The sequence below is a fragment of the Acanthopagrus latus genome, chromosome 4 (genome assembly GCF_904848185.1).
Source record: "Acanthopagrus latus isolate v.2019 chromosome 4, fAcaLat1.1, whole genome shotgun sequence".
Lineage (NCBI taxonomy): Eukaryota > Metazoa > Chordata > Actinopteri > Spariformes > Sparidae > Acanthopagrus > Acanthopagrus latus.
Genome location: NC_051042.1, coordinates 18,104,651 through 18,120,850, shown reverse-complemented (window position 1 = coordinate 18,120,850; position 16,200 = coordinate 18,104,651). Strand labels below are relative to the sequence as shown.

The window sequence follows — 16,200 nt, the reverse complement described above, 5'->3', positions numbered from 1 at the left end:
TCAGCAATGCATTAGCCAATAAAATGTGTTGTTTGAGACATATTGTGTATAAAAAGCAAAGGGAGTCCACATGAATTTCTATTTAAAATCTTTTAATCTCTGCCATACTTGCAATCTTTGTGTTTTACTGACAGTGTCATTGAGTGCTTATATTTCCATTTTTAATGGAGTAATCAGCACCAGTGTCAGTAACTCAATAACACTATTTCATATTGCTATGTGCTTCCATGTGGTGCTCTTGTGGATAAATTGTTTTGAAATGCTCCGTTCTCACAACGTTCAGTATTTTGTTGAAAACACGATTAATCAAACATTGCATACACAGACACACAAAAATGTGAAATGTCGAACAAAGTTTGGATTCTTGGTTTTATTGAAGCCAGGGGTCTGATAAACATTTTCCTTATTTTTGTCGGTGTAAGAAGCAAAAGTGTCCACATGGCAGCTTAGAGGCTACAGAATTGTGTTAAAAGTCATACAATCAAACTTCTGAATTCATTCAGGACACAGAAGTGCAGCCGGCCATGTGCTTACAATGTCTTGATATCCTGAATACAAAAGGACTGGAAGCAGAAGCTCAAAGTCTCATATATAGACGTAGACTGTTGATAGTGGTCAAAGGCAATTCAGTTAGGATGTGACAAGGCAGTCACTTTCAACTGACGCTTGAATACAAAAGTTACAACATCTGTTCATTATTCATTCTTGGGAGCGACAACCGATCTTTACAAAGAGCAAGAGCAACTTTGAAACCAAATAACATGAGAGCACTTCATTCCCATCAGTTAAATGCCAAATTTAACAAGCGTGGCCATGTTTTTATGTGGAAATATCAGTGTGGTCAATCAGGTTACAGTGACATTTTACAATTATTTTAAAAACAGAAAATGTCTGGGACAAAACGTATTTGACAACAAAAAGAAAACAGGCCCAAGTAGGATGTAAACACAAACGAGGGTACGTTTTGTGGGCAAAAAAGGACAGACCTGTAAAAGAAATGGAAATGTATTTGGTTGATTTGCTTTGAGGTGTCCCAAAAACATCCCTAAGCAAAACGGTGTGATGATGATGATTTCCAAATGTACATCACCAAAAGAAAGGGGCCATTCCACAGTTAACCACCACGAGCACCTTCCATAACGTCTGCAGCAAATGTAGATAAATAATGAAGTTTCGCTGTGTAGGTTAACTTCTAGGTTCATTTACTAAATGTTCTAATAGAAAGGCAGAAAGGCAAAAAAAAGAAAAATATGCATTCTGTATCATTAACTGTACCAAAAGGGAATTGATACAAGTGTCCCAGGGAAAGTGCTTATTTCAACATGTGGCGGTGCGGCTCCTGGCTGTTCTCAAATTGTGCTTCATCCACTTCGGCAACAGACTCTCAGGGGCACGTTCCACCCCGTCATTAAACAAGATGAGAAAAAAAATAATTAAATAAAAAGGAAAAATAAAAACAATAAGAGCTTTGTTCTGATCAAAAGTAAATCCAAAAACAGATGAGAAGCATCATTTTGACAACAAATCAAATCATGCATACAGTAGACTGTACACCAGTATGGTCACGTGGTTAATTCCCTTACAGAGCAAATCTTTTCTTTAAATGAAGATAACCTTAATTGAAAACAAAATTTAGAGGATTCACCATAATCTTTAGGTACACAATTATTTCTCCTTTAACTCTTGAATGTATGTCTTGATATGGTTGAGTGGAGCAAGGCATTTCTACCATTTTGTACAGGGTGTTATTCAAAAACAAGTCTTCATAGGCAGGTCTGAAGTTTGGAATGCAGGGGCTCCATGCAAGAGTAGGACAAAATAATAATGGCCACTGGTTAATCTTATGGATGATTACAAAATATAAAAGCAGAAAATATTGACTAACATGCATCTTTGGTTCCATGTTCCAATTCACTCCAGTTTTCCTTTTTTGCCATTATTTCAATAGCAAATAGCTGCTCTCTTAACTCTTGCCAGTACTTCTGTGAAAGCTACTCATATACACTATCCATAGGATTAAGTAGGGCCTTGCATACAGTTTTAAGAAAAATGTACACTTTTGATTAGATTATGGTGTCATGAACCATAAATAATATTTGATATGGTACAGTATGCAAAAAAAGAGAAAGAAATTACATAACACAATTAAGCAACCCCTTAAGGACACACAATTAATTAGGAGCATTCCTGTGAAGGCAGGGCGCCCAGTGTGACAAACTGTTAGCTGTACATTGAAGGCAAAGGTTGTAGATTCAAATGGGCACTGAGAGAGAGCAAAACAAAAAAGACCCGACTGGACAACCAGGTTTCCTATAGGGATGTGGTTCCTACAGCTACTTCATGTAGAAACTGGGAATGTTTTAACTGACATGCAAAGTACAGCGAGAATCAAACACGTGAAACCAGAAGGACAGAGTGCTGTCGAACACTGAAGGATAAAACATCTCATCTTGTTCAAACCACAACAAATCATCGCGAGAGTATTTTGGCTGCAGAGCGAGTGGTTTCGACCACAGTGAGTGTTCGTCTGATGGACCCAAAACTTCCATCATGTTGTTCCTTCTTAATATGAGAAGCCTTTACAGTTTTTATGAAGGTATTCAATCTACTGCTCTACTGAACACCATCAGCTAGGCCACAGAAATCTTATTTCTGAAAAATAACAGAGACCACAGTTGTTGTTGTACATTAACAAAAATGTAAAACAAAATAAATTATTTGGATGACAAGAAATGGACAAAAACCTTTTAACCAATCGTGCTACAGTGCATTTCCTCTTACACAGACAAGCACCTCTACTATGACACAAACAGCTAACTGTGCGAGGCACTTAGGAGTTATAGTAGGAAAGATGCTGCCCAACCCCCTCCCCGAATATACACACCTGTAGCTGAAGAAGCGATTATGTTGCACCCTCTATGCCTGTCAAATCTCAACCAGTCTCATTTAATCAAAGAAGCTATTTTCAGAATTTGGACAGAATTGCATTTTATACAAAATCAAAGTTAACCTGAATAGATTTTTTTTTGTATTTATATTTACAGAATCCTTCGAAATGATTAGAGCAAATGATATGATATGCTATCAGCTATCTGGACTTGTCATATTAGTGTCATGACGTCAGTGGCATTTTAACATGTTATGTGAAAACAGATGACTTTTGCTTAAACCGATAAATGGTGCACAAAATAAAATAAAAAGGAGGAACTTTGTATAAATACATCAGTATCACATCCAACATCTTTTTTTTGTTTTGTTTTTTCTTTTTTACATACTACATATGTTTGCAAGTATTTAATTACTTCTCTCAATGAATATAAGTTTAAATACCTTTCCAATCATAACAAAATTCCTTCCATGAGATAAGCTGAACCAGAGGCCACAGGAGCAGTAAAATTTCCACTCTTTAAAACCCACCAGCAGGGTGTTATACCCCAGAAACCAGAGGGCCTGCAGCCCGGCACACCAGGCTGCCAGGGAGTGTGCACATATTTCCATAAACTGACACCCTTCACAAAATTACATTTACAGTGGAAGAGAGGACAGAAATAAAGCCAGGCCTTCAGCACTTAGCATCTCGTAAACACCTTCATCATCGCTCTCTCTCTTCCCATCTCACCAGACCATCAAAATATCTGATAGCAACTGAACTCATTCTCGTGCAACCTCTGTGTGTGCTGGCTGATATAGACATTGGGAATTTGGTCAATTTCTTTTTATGCTCGCATGTATATGTAATCTTTGCAGTGGACGATGCAGCTGTTTTTGTTGCTTTCACGCTTCGTTCTCTGTTGGCGGTGGTATGTTGTTAGCTGAAACCATGGAGTCTTGTTTGCGAGTCATCCTGTCCAACTCGGCCTGGACGTCAGTCAAACCCGGCTTCTGCCCTTGGAAAAGACAGGAGACAAAGTCCAAAGTAATCTCCTGTAGCGTCTGTGTGTACTCATAAATAACATTTTTTCTATGGCCAGCAAGCGGATGGATGGGGGTTGGATAGTGTTGCGGTCCCATGCTGGGAATCGGCGGCTCACTGCCACAGTTAACACACACATGCAAAACTAATCATCAGACAAAGGGACATATACTCATGCATTATCCTTTCAGCTCAGTCTCACAAACATGTTAACGCCGTTCTGCGCTGGAACAAAACCATCAGTCAGTGGTCCCAGACAGAGATGAGTTATGAGAGGTTTCCCCTCAACATTTCACTGGGTACATTCAGCCATTTCACAAACAGTATTTGACTTTGTTATATTATTCAAATATAACAAAAAACATGTGCTGGAGCTGAAAATAAGAACTGGTTACATGCAAAACAGCACAGGTTACTGAAGTAAAATTATAGGTAAATAATTAGTTGAGCAAGAGAGCAGCGCGATATGACATGGAGTGAGTGGCATTAGTTTCATGAGGGCGCTTATGATTGAAAGTTTGGTGCATACAGGCCTGTGACAAGTTCCTTCAGGTCTCAGAAGTTCAGTCAAAGAAGACAACCTTTCTTTTTCTCCTGTTTTAACCTTCTCTCTCAGGCTGCAGGGATAAAACTCCAGACAGCAAAATGGTCCACAACTGTTTCTAACTCCTCTTGTCTTCACTTAAGTGCGCATGCAGTCTGTGCTCTGAGATGGATCTCAAGACACAGGATGCTACAAGTCAACAATAATGCTTGAGAACTGTTCCGCTAACCTGTAAGGAAGAAGGTTTGAAAACAGAGAGAGATGACGGGTGAGGGAACTTGAAGGGGTTGTACCTGTTTTCTTGGCAGACCCTTGCACTCCAGCTCCAACTGCTCCACTTCCTGGGCTCCCTGGGGCGCCAGTCTTTTTACTCAACAGGCTGTTGAAGAAGTTAGCCAGCACTCCCTCATTGGCAGCCCCTGCTGCAGAAAAAACATGGAGCTTAAAATCACATTACTGAGACTTCTGAATCAAAAATTGCCTATGATAAGAAAATAGAGGTTTTAATAAGTTGTACATATTTTTACTCTTATTTCTTTTAAATAACATCCTGGCATGTTTCATCAAAAAAAGGCAATTTCTTTATCTTCTAAAGTTCAGGATCAAAGCTCTTTAACCCGTGAGGGGCGGTGTAGTGCACTCTGGCATTTGCTATACCCTGAAACCAAATGTTTTTCTCAGAGGGCTTTACAATCTGTGCAGCATATGACACCTCTTATCTGAGGATCCTTGAGTTGGACAAGGAAATAGTCCACAAAGCATCCTTTATCAGAAAGAAATGTGGTGGTACAGCTGAAGAGTGTGTATCCAGCTGCTATAAACATAACTTTCCTTATTGAGAATTGCACACAGAATTAAAAAAAGCGATTTTAGCAACAATGTTTGAATTCATAACCACAATAGGCAAAGCTGAACTGGCCTCTATTAAATCTTGTTCAACCCAGCCTTCTGTTGTGTTCAGTTGGAATGCACTCGGCCCCCTACTGTACTTAATGATGTAGACAAAATCATTATTTCTCCTCAAGGGCGGCCAGCTTGGGAGGAGGCGCAGGAATCTATTGTTATGTGGATTATTTTCATTGTTACCTCTTGGGGGCAATATTGCTGCACTTAAGGAAAAAGCTATTCTCATTACAGCCAAAGGAATCAAAGGGGGAATGGAAAGGACTGTGATCAAAGCAGTTGAATGTTGATGTTTGAACCCCTGCAACAACTGCAGGGGTTCAAACATCTTGAATTAAATTAAAACACTGTGGAAGAGTATAGAGTGTGAACCATAATAATCAGGCAAGAAAAGTAATTAGTTGTAAAAAACCTCTAACCTTTCATGTTAGGGTCAGGCTTTTTGACAGCAGCCATTGGTGAGCCGCTGGTCACAGTGGGTTGGCCGGCACGACCTGCGGGCCGTGGAGACCCTGAGGCTGTCCGTCCTGGAGACTCCTGCAACAAAGAGACCGAAACAATACTGTGGTCACAAACCAAACCAATACAACAATGACAAAACAGGACATGCAAAGAAAAAGTAAAAACCATTTCTATGGTTTGTCATTTGAGTTGTGTCAAAACACTTACTGTTGCTCCTCTTGTTGGCGTGGCGGGCTGCTTCGCTAACATTGACTGAAGGACAAAAACATTTTTGTAAGTGAATGTCGTAACTCAAGGGTTCATGGTTTCAGCAACATGTTCTTATGCATACGAAAGGGAAGCAGTGAGTCAAAATGGATGTTGTTAACAGAAATGGTTGACTTTCACTACAACTAATGTCAAACATACATATTTTAAAGCTTATATCATTTTGAAAGCCTCCACAGTGTATGCAATGTAAGTTTCAATCACCACCTGTACAAACTTTGATTTAGAATTCCACGATTAGAAGGACAATACAGAAAGAAACCTCAATTTACACTGAACACTTCTCTAACCTGTAAAGCTGAAGCCTTGGTTCAATGTTTTTTTAGCCTGCCTTTCTGGTATTTTTTGTCCACAAAATAGGAAGTGAAGATGATGTTACTTGCCATGTGGAAGTTTCAAATGTTTACCAGCACAAGAGTCAAGTATGCAAATGTATTTCATAGTGAAAGACAGTTTAGGATCACCACGATCTGACCTCAAGTTGTCCACTAAAGTTTAGCTGTTTTTTGTGACCACAAACACTCATATCATTAACAAAACATCAGTCCATGTTATCTACTTTGATCAGGGGTAGACATTTTGGCAACTTGCATTTAAAATCAACATGGAATTTTCCGACACACTGTCAATGTCAGTAGCTGGTGACATAAATCATGACATATGCAAGAAAGACTGATGCATACCTGTTGCTTCATCAGGAAAACCTGCTCATCCTCTGCACATATCTCTTTGTCATGAACCAGCTGTGAAGAAGAGTCCAGGAGAAGGCATGTGGTTATTCAATTGGTAGTTTTGGACAGTAATGCCACATTTTAAAGTTGAGCTGTCATGCACTGCCATACCTTTCGCACTGGAGGCTTTGTGATAAAGTCTTCAAATGGATCTTCAGGTCTGACTGTTGTGAAGTTTTCATGCAAAATCCCAATTTTCTTCTCATTATCCCATCCAGATGGACTGGAAGAAAGGGGGGGGGGACAGTTTAACTTCACTGGGCAAATTGACATAAATTCTGTAATAGTTAATTACTTAAAGTATTTTACTTGGAATAAAAATAAGAACTGGGTTTTGGTATAAAACCAGCTGAAGCCTCACTTACATGAACACTGCATCCTTCTCCACCACTAAGGCAGGTGTGGTGAACTGGAAGTCATACATCTTATGTACTATATATTTGTAAAGCAGGTCCATGTTCTTCTCCTCTTTGACTGAGGTATAGATCAGGCCAGCTCCATCTGTTAAAGTCAGTTAAGGCAGCAAGCCATCGGATTGTGACATGAATGTATATAAGGTGATTACATTCAACAGAATATTAAAGACAATATAGAAAATCCTGATGTACGGCCAATCCAGTCAAACAGTCAGTGTTTAATTACAATGAATAGCAATTAATTAAAAGGATACACTGTAAGGAAAATCGCCTGATGTGGGACTGGATGAAATCGAAGTGCTCCTCTCTGTAGTCGTGCTCTTTCTCCAGTACGCTGACTGCATCGCACTGAAGAATTAGGGATTGAGAGTAGAAAAAGATAAATATTTGAACTGCATAGACAATAAAATGCTAGAATTCAAACAAACAGACAAGGTTACATTGCAATTACAATTTTAGCCTGACTGGGAGAGACAGTTTTGACGTGCATATATTCACACCCATCCAAGTGGTGCTTTTTTCCCTCTCTTATAAGTGCCCAGTGAAATATAACTGTGCTAAGAATTTATTCACAGCACAGAAATGTAAACAGATCAGTGAGAGTAAATGACTGACGCAGGAGTTGGGGAGGATTAGAAGGAAGGACACCTTCAAAACACTATTGCTCTGAGGACATGGTTGCAAACTTGTCCTTGGAAGGCTCTGGGAAGAGATTTTTGATGTGCTGCCTGCTGAGCCTCAGCTACAACCTGGCATGAATCCCAAGATGATGACCTCTACTTTCTCTACTCTTCCATGATTAGTCATGACAGAAGGGACAAGGTGAGAAGGAGAATGTGGGCATGCAATCCCTCATTAATGTATATGTCAAGGTAAGAGTAAAAATCCAATAAATATAATCCGCCCCCCAAAAAAAAAAGGTTAGAAGAAGACTACCAGCAGAGTTTTACAATCAAAAGTATATAGAATTCTGCATCTATAGACAAGGTGAAGAGCTATATAGCAAATAATGGCCTTGAAGAATGTCTCCCTCTGCCAAGCAGAGCACTTTTTCCCCCTGAGAAGGGCTAAACAAAAGCACCTCACATAAAAAAAGGCACATTCACCATTTTTTGGTCACAGCTAGCATGTGAAACTCTGCTGATGACTGCACTGTGTTTTCCAGTGCTAGCCTTTGCCTGGAGGGTTAACAAGTAAGTATAATGGCCGCTTTTCATTAGAGGAAGCTGCCTTATATAAGCACAACATAAAACTGCTGCTAATGCACATGTATCATTATTGGTTTGGACTGACTCTACATAAAGTCTGTGCCTCACATGGTGATAATTCAAGAACCTATCAGAGGAAACAAGCAGTGGGGGCTTCTGTCAAGGTGTCAAAGGAGGCTTTCTGTGCCATTTCACCTCATGCAACTCAAAGCTTAGCAAGGAAAGGTACCAGCAGGCTAGCAAGATAGTTATATAAAACAGTGCTCATTTTGTGTGAGGACAGGTTGTTCTTATTTGCAGTAAATAGAACAATATTGTCATACTGCATCACCATGTTTAGGTATTGTATTGTATATATTGTATGTATTAAGTAAGTGTTTACCTTTGTGCAAACTATTAGCACTGGAATGCCCAGGTTGTGTGTGAGTGTGTTTTCCCCAAGTGGTAGCACAACGGCCTCGTCTTCCCCTGCTGTCGGGGCCCGTCTCTGTGGGGAGGCTGGGGTGGCATCCTCCGGCTCTGTATACTCCTGAAACGCTTTCACCACTAGTGGAAAGACAAAAGGAGTTAGAGATTAAAACATTAGTAAAAACAAAAACATACAACTCCAGATAAGCCCAATACAAATTAAGATTAGTTATGTTTCCAATGTCTTTATCTGCCCTCTTTTGTTAATGATGATGTTTGGTCTCACATACTCGTGTACCTTGTTTTCTATCATACTGGCTTCCTGGTTCACAATAAATCACTAAAAAGAACATTTGCTCTTTCATAAGAAAATCCCAAATGAAAGGACATCTGACCATGTACCAGTGGGTATAAATAAATAAAAGAAAATCAATGCAAAGCAGTGCTTTTGTAGACCTTCCTCTTACCCAATAAAAATATCTATCCCCCAAATAGTTTTCACACCAGGTTATGTGCAAAAAGTTGTTGACATGGCTAACAAAAAAGAAAAAAAAAAGTGTCTGGCAATAGAAACACATAAAGCAAGGGAACTAAGCCACTCGTAACCTCTGCAACACCCTGATGTGGAATTATAAACTTGGTTTTACAGTGCAGTGTAAAATGTTGTGCTCAGCCTCAAACTATGTTGCTGAAATTAGATCATGGGGTAGATTTTAGTGGCATATAAACATATGCGCACTTCTGCCAAATACCTGTCGGAAAAAAATCCAAACTTACATACACATTAAGCAGTCATTACTGATATATAGTGCAGTATCATTGGTGATGATACATCTCCAGTTACATAACAAGCCTTGGGTGAAAGGTAGAAAAAGATATAAAAAATGGCATCCTTAACTTTACTATTTTGCTTCCCCAGTTGTCAAGACATTCACAGGGCTGTGGTGTGAGGAAGAGGTGGTGGTAGTTGGGAGGGTTATATGCAGGAAGCTTTGGCCTACTTCCTCAGGAGCTTCGGGAATGCAGTTGGGGACAGCCCACAAAGCCAGATTGACTCGCTGTTTTGAGCCTCCTTTACTTTTAAACACAGGATTTAGTATATGGGGCAAGAACATGTGTTCCAAGCAATCTAAAAGGGAACCCTTCTTGGACATAGGATTACACAAATCCAGTGCATACACACAAAAGGGGTGGAGTATGTATATTAGAGTTTAAAGGCAGGAATTTAACATGATGTTACAACACCCAAAAGTTAGAATCATAAAAATATTTGGTACTTCCTCTCCTGCTGAGGTTTTTATACAGAGGACATCTGAACCCAATTTGGCAAAAATTTGAATGACTTTAAGAAGTCAGACTTTCATCTAATCATTTTCAGTGCAGAGTCTTAAAAGCTACACAGGAGGCCTATTGGACCTTGAGATGACACACAACTAGGGGATCTAATAAATGAATAACAGGTGAGAGACCATATTCATTGTGTAGTTATCAAACTTACAGCGGGTATGTGATCCTATAAAGAGAGATCTTGGGTGGAGTATCCCTTTAAAATAGAAAGTGAAGACAGACAGACTTTGCCCCACTAAGACCTGTATATCTGTTCCACAAACAAAGGTGAGGTCAGAATGCACTGGCACACATAATCAAGGACAGTTCAGTCTTCATTAAATCAAATGTACCATATTTTAAGTCTTGAAACCTAAACCTTCATTAAGGAAATATTTCACCGTCTATGCAGTCAAAAGATAGTAGAAAATATTCCTGAAACTGGTATAACATGACAAATGAAAAGAGAGAAAAAGGGCTTTGGTTATCAGTAGAGGGAAGAAAACCTTAAATTTAAAAAAGCACACTGCTCCAAACTACACAACTACATGTTGGTCAGTGACGTACTGCGAGTTGTTTGACACTTGGCTTTAGTTGTCTGTGTTACAGCAAAAAAAGGCAGTTGCCTGCTCACAAAATTTCTAGTAATACAGCTAATACAACCGCACATTAAAATGTTTCTGCTTCATTTTAGGCAAGAAAAAGGCATTGCAGGGTCACCCCTCTCTTGTTACAGACTTTTCTCCCCAAGGATTAGGGCTGTCAAAATTGCTCCAAAATGACGTTTGAATATTTCCTCTAAAAAAGAAAGAAAAAAAAAAAACACAGAGGTTCAAACCATTCAAATATATATATTTAGACATTATGTCAATAACAGGAGGACAAACTAATACAACTTGACATCACTACTTGTATAGGTATTTTTATTTCGGCTTTAACATGTCTTTGAAAACATACCTGCACATTTCAAAATAAGTAAATGAACTAATGGCCAATACAAAAGTAAAACTTTTAAGACCATAGACGCTCTCTCTCGCCGCCCCCCCCAACCCCCTCTATGCGCATACTGATTTAAATAAACAATTTCATACCATGAAGATGGTGAATGATATGAGTCGAGACGTGGCTGTTTAGTTGGAGTTCCATCATGGCATGCTCATTTGGGTGCACATCTTCAAGATGTGCCCTCATGTTGCTAGTGGTGAAATAGTAAGCTAACTGTAGCTTACATAGCTTGCATACAACTTTATCTCGAGGCTCCTGTGTTTTTATTGTCTACTGACCAAAATCCAAAGTATTTCCAAACAGGGCCAAGGATGAAAGTCATATTTGTTCATTCAATTGTAGCAATCGTGTTCTTGATGTCAAACCAAGAAGGTAAGGGTTGGGGTAAGGGGTTTGATTGGGAGTTAATGGTTCACTATGATTGAATGATTCTGCTGTCATCTTTGGAAAAACAATACCATACTGTGCAAGTGAACATTCAAAACATTCAAAAAATGCAGAAGTATAATCAGTAGCTGAGACAACAGCTCTAGACCCAGCAAAAGCCCATCTGATGACTAATATGTAAGTGGGGAGCTCTGGTTGGTTGCAAGTAAGGTGGAGATTAGTTAAACATTGTTCACTTGCACATAATACCCGTATTGTAATGATACAATACTGGCAGAAAATCAGCAACATTTCACTTAAATCATTAAGATCCTTATTGCATAATTGTTTTTGTATGATTTAAAGTTGTCTTTACTGGCCACATAAGAACATTTGGGTTTACTGGCTATTAACTTTTAAATCGGTCTCAAACTGTTTACTAGTTAATGCCTCAAACATGTTTTACAGCTGCCAAACCTTTTTCCTAAAAGATGTAGAGTCAACACAAAATACCCAACATATTTGCCTAGACACTAGTCAGATACTGTAGCTACCAACAAAAAAAAAAAATCCTTGTGTCATCAGTACCACAGAAGACTAAGAGTTAAATATTTCCCATTTAAACGTGTGGTCCCATCAGCAATAGGCTCATCCTGTAATTTGACTTGAGAGGACTCCAGCAGCCAGCCTTCTTCAGTTACAGCACAACAGGAGTCAGAACGTCCGGCCCACTGACTGCATTCAGACCCACTCAGTTTACGTCTCCTTCCTTTCCCTGACGCTGCTGCCGGGAGGGGAGGGAACAATGATGCAAGACGTCTGCAAGACTCCCTGGACAACAGCCACTGACACACATACACAAACTTCCAGTCTGTCTGTCAGCCTGTCTCCCTCACTCACACACTCATATCCACAAATAATCTGACCAGGTCTTACCAATCTGCTGCTGACATCACCACAGACAGAGTGGAAGATGATTTATCTGGATGACATGGCTCAGCTAAACGGGAAATCTGACCATGTCAGTGGGTGGGGCCAAACTGTTAAGTAGGAGGACCTGTAAATCTGACAAACAGATTTAACGCCAAGCCCAAACAACTGACCAAACTGAGAGGACTCCTCAAGTACACAGAAAAACACTACGACTGCACTTTATGTGTAATGTAGCTGCAAGCCTATGTTTGGGGAACACAAGCTATAATGTATAACTTCCAGGCAGTTCCTTTCTACTGCACTGTATTAAAATCACCTATGCTTATCTGTTACAGCGGCTTGAACTGAAATAAGCCAGTAAAACAAACTGAAAATGTGAACCAATTAAAAGTCATTTTACCCACTTAATGTGTTTGTATTTAACAATGTGCTTGAGTCATCTCTTGGCTACCACTTCTCTTTTCTTTTTCACATGTTTGCCAGCAGATCATTAGACTACTTGTTAGTACTTGTCACTGTATTACCATGCTGTATGTCAAAGCATGTTTAAACCTGTTCTGTCATATTCGTCTGCACTGATTAAACGATTTGACTTTTTTGCAGTAAATCATTTCAGACCTGCAAAGGCAGCAAGCAAATGTCAAGGCATAGAGGAAGCTTCTGTAAAACCCTGCCAGCTGAACTAAGTTGTCTCGAAAGCAAGGATCTCTACAAAAACAAAAGAACTGTTCAAACTGTTCATAAGCAAGAGATGACCCGATCTAAAATTAACAGGAGAACATCTGAGTGCATTACATTCATTGATCTGCAGAACTCGCCTCCAGCAAGAACACGCAGCTGAGGATCATGGGCCTCTCTGATGATGACCTAGAAACATCCGTGACAATGTGTAATGTTACACAGCGCTTGCCTTCCATGCTATGCAGCCAGGGACCAATCTTTCCTTGTTCCCAGCAGCCAGGCAGCGAGGAGTCTTGCTCTTATTATGTAAGGCTACCATTGCTTCCACACTGGGATGCTTCAGGCTCCTTCTATGAGTGCTTTTTTTCTTATCGTCCTCTCTTGAGTCGTATCAATCTTAACCAACACTCTACTTTAACGAATTCATAGCAAATTAACGCACACCGACCACTCCTTTAATCCTTTTATGGTCATCTTTATATTGACCCAATGCTCAACAAGGGAACAGGCCAGCTATGTGATAACAATTTACACATTCTGATTTAGGGATCATTTTGAACAGTAGAACAAAGATAAACCAGATCTAAACCAGACTTTAAAAAATGCATAGTTTGGAGCTAGGTCCAGAGGGGGAGGGAAATCGTTTTATAGAAATTGCTAAGGGGGAAATTTTCTGGCCTTGTGTTTTTAAATTGGAACACATAAATCACTGAATATTTACTAAAGTGGAGGTTTCATTTCGCTCCCATCCACAATGCAAGTAACCTATGAATAGATAAACTAAAACACTACTTACTCTTCTGCTCCATTTCTCTCATGTCCTCAGGTTGGATCTTGAGCTTGTCCACATGGTCACGCAGTACGCTCGCCCATTTCTGCAGCGACTCCATGATGGTCCAGGGCCGTGACATATCCGCAACAAACACAGCTAAACAGTCAGGTAGTGACTGCGCTGAAACAGCGAACTTAAGCAGGCCTTTGTGGTATAGGTCTCCGTCCAGGATCCACACATTGCAGCGAGTAAGGTCTGCAAAGAAACCAACAAAATGTGATAAGACATAGACATATAAGCAACACAATTGTTGTTTTATTTTTTTAGAGGCTACTGCTTTAAAACAAGCACAGAGATGTTACAGGTGGTAAACTTACCATCTCTGTCCTCATCATGGACATTTAAGTACAGATATTCCAGTCCCCTCCCTTTCTTGTTGTGATCAGCTCCTTGAAGTTTGGCCACAAGTGACGTTTTTCCTGATCCATCCTCACCTGCAAGACAGTTTATTCATCAGCTTACATTTGACATTATTCATTATCATTAGTAGCATTCATATTAATCTTCAATCTTTCTATCTCCAATGCAGTAACTCATGCTTGTCAGTGGCTGCCAAGCTTTTCAAACACATTTCTCTGTTCAACAGCAGTATTTCTCCCATTTTCTGAAGGGCCAACCCACATAAATACTACCACACCCAAGTAGACTTTCATGTCTATTATGTCTTCCTTAAAAGCGTGTGGGAAGAAACAGAGCTGTTTTAAAATACAGAAAGGTTTTAAAGTGAAATGAACCGCCTTTGTGAGTTCAGCGTGGTTTTGCAGTTTGCGGGCCCTTCACTTCCCTCAGGGCTGACCATCACAAATAAACTGCAAACACTGCAGAGGGGAGATTTTCACACACTTACCAAATACCAGGATGTTTTTTCCTGATGGCAACTTTGAACTTGATCTAGTTGAAACTTCACTCAGTATCGAGGTCCTACAAGAAACAACAATACACACACATTGAGGAAAACAGACACAAAGTCAAGTGGCACATTGACAGCTACCCACCTGAAAAACAAACGCTGCTACCAAAACAGTATGGTCTGCTAATATTACTCAACTCACGATGATAGAGGAGACAATTACACTGTTTCTGTATGACCAGTGATGTGTCCACGACAACACGGGAAAAAAAAAAAAAAAAAACAGGAAATGATAAGTCATCTGCACTGACCGGTAAGCTAGAAATAAGTAGCTAGCAATGGACATGAATCCATAAAATGAAGCCTCATAAAATGTACGATTCCCAATGATAAGCTCTAACTAAAACCAACATTATTTTTCTACCAACAATCAGTCGGTTACGGTATTTGCTTGTGAAGGTTTACGTTCCTGTTAGCTTGTTGTATCCTGCATAAAAGGAGCTAGTTGGTATATAGGTGTTGTCTTAACGTCGGCTAACAGCTAAAGCCCCTGACAGTATGAATGGCTGTCTCAAACTTGACTGATCATTCAACAAATCCCCCTTGTGTTAATAAAACGTGATAATGCTTAGTTAATCAGCAGAGACGTCAGTCCATTTAACATAACTGACGTTAGCCGAGCTGCTAACACAAGTAACGTTAGCTAACACACTGACCGCCCAGCTTCAGTTACCGCTAGCTAATGTTACTGCTAGCCGGGCCGGTGAATGATTCTAGCGACCGGCAGTGACAAGGCAAGAACCACTACGGCTGTCATTTTCCAAGAAGGGCCACGACAGACATGGAGTCGTTTAAAAGAGCAGCAGCACTTGCCAGAGGTTTTGTCCTTCTTCGTCTTCGTTGTTGTTGTCGCCTGCCCCGGCTGCGCCCGGGAGCTGTTTCTCCAGAACGGGAGCCATCTTCTCTTTCTACAACCACAAAGGCAAGGCCCTGCTTCTTGGGCACCACTAGCACCGCCCTCCCTCCAAGTAGCCAGGGGTGCGTTAGATTTATTGACCGTGACGTCGCGCCGACACCCTGGACCCAACTCTGCTCGTCCGATGCGCAGTAAAGAAGGTACAAAGTAGTTTTATTGACCTCTTTAATGCTTCTTATGAGAAAATAAATGCTTGTTTTACTCAATGAGATAATAATTATGTATAAACTGTTTTAGGCGTGTAGGCTATTTTTGTGGTTGAAACATGGGTTGAGACAATCAAGCAGAACCTCTTGGCCACATCCCAATAGGTGATGTCATAGCAGCTGATGGAGGACACTGTGTGATATCAACATTTGCCTTGTGGCCAGAACTCCAA

General features: G+C 40.0%; 1 protein-coding gene across 3 annotated transcripts; it reads right to left on the bottom strand.

Moving 5' to 3' along the window:
* Positions 1–350: 350 nt before the first annotated feature.
* On the bottom strand, positions 351–15,871 carry dync1li2 (dynein, cytoplasmic 1, light intermediate chain 2). Of its 3 annotated transcripts, none has more exons than XM_037096823.1 (13): positions 15,719–15,871; positions 14,843–14,916; positions 14,313–14,429; positions 13,960–14,190; positions 8,827–8,990; positions 7,491–7,584; positions 7,186–7,321; positions 6,932–7,043; positions 6,773–6,832; positions 6,030–6,074; positions 5,780–5,897; positions 4,751–4,879; positions 351–3,887 (listed from the first exon to the last, which is right to left on the bottom strand). In XM_037096823.1, exons 1-13 carry the CDS (start codon positions 15,802–15,804, stop codon positions 3,775–3,777), a joined length of 1,479 nt encoding a protein of 492 aa, XP_036952718.1. In that variant the 5' UTR covers positions 15,805–15,871; the 3' UTR covers positions 351–3,774. The 3 variants fall into 3 exon arrangements, with proteins under 3 accessions (XP_036952718.1, XP_036952720.1, XP_036952719.1); XM_037096825.1 differs by having other exon boundaries at positions 351–3,882; XM_037096824.1 differs by having other exon boundaries at positions 4,751–4,876.
* Between the last annotated feature and the right edge of the window lie 329 nt (positions 15,872–16,200).

Bases quoted from the DNA above. Each gene is read 5' to 3' on its own strand.
- dync1li2 (XM_037096823.1), bottom strand. From the start codon at position 15,804: ATGGCTCCCGTTCTGGAGAAACAGCTCCCGGGCGCAGCCGGGGCAGGC. The intron at 7,044-7,185 runs GTAAGTGAGGCT...CCTTTCTTCCAG, and splicing joins GAGAAGGATGCAGTGTTCAT to TCCATCTGGATGGGATAATG. The intron at 5,898-6,029 runs GTAAGTGTTTTG...TCTTTGTTGCAG, and splicing joins CGCCAACAAGAGGAGCAACA to GAGTCTCCAGGACGGACAGC.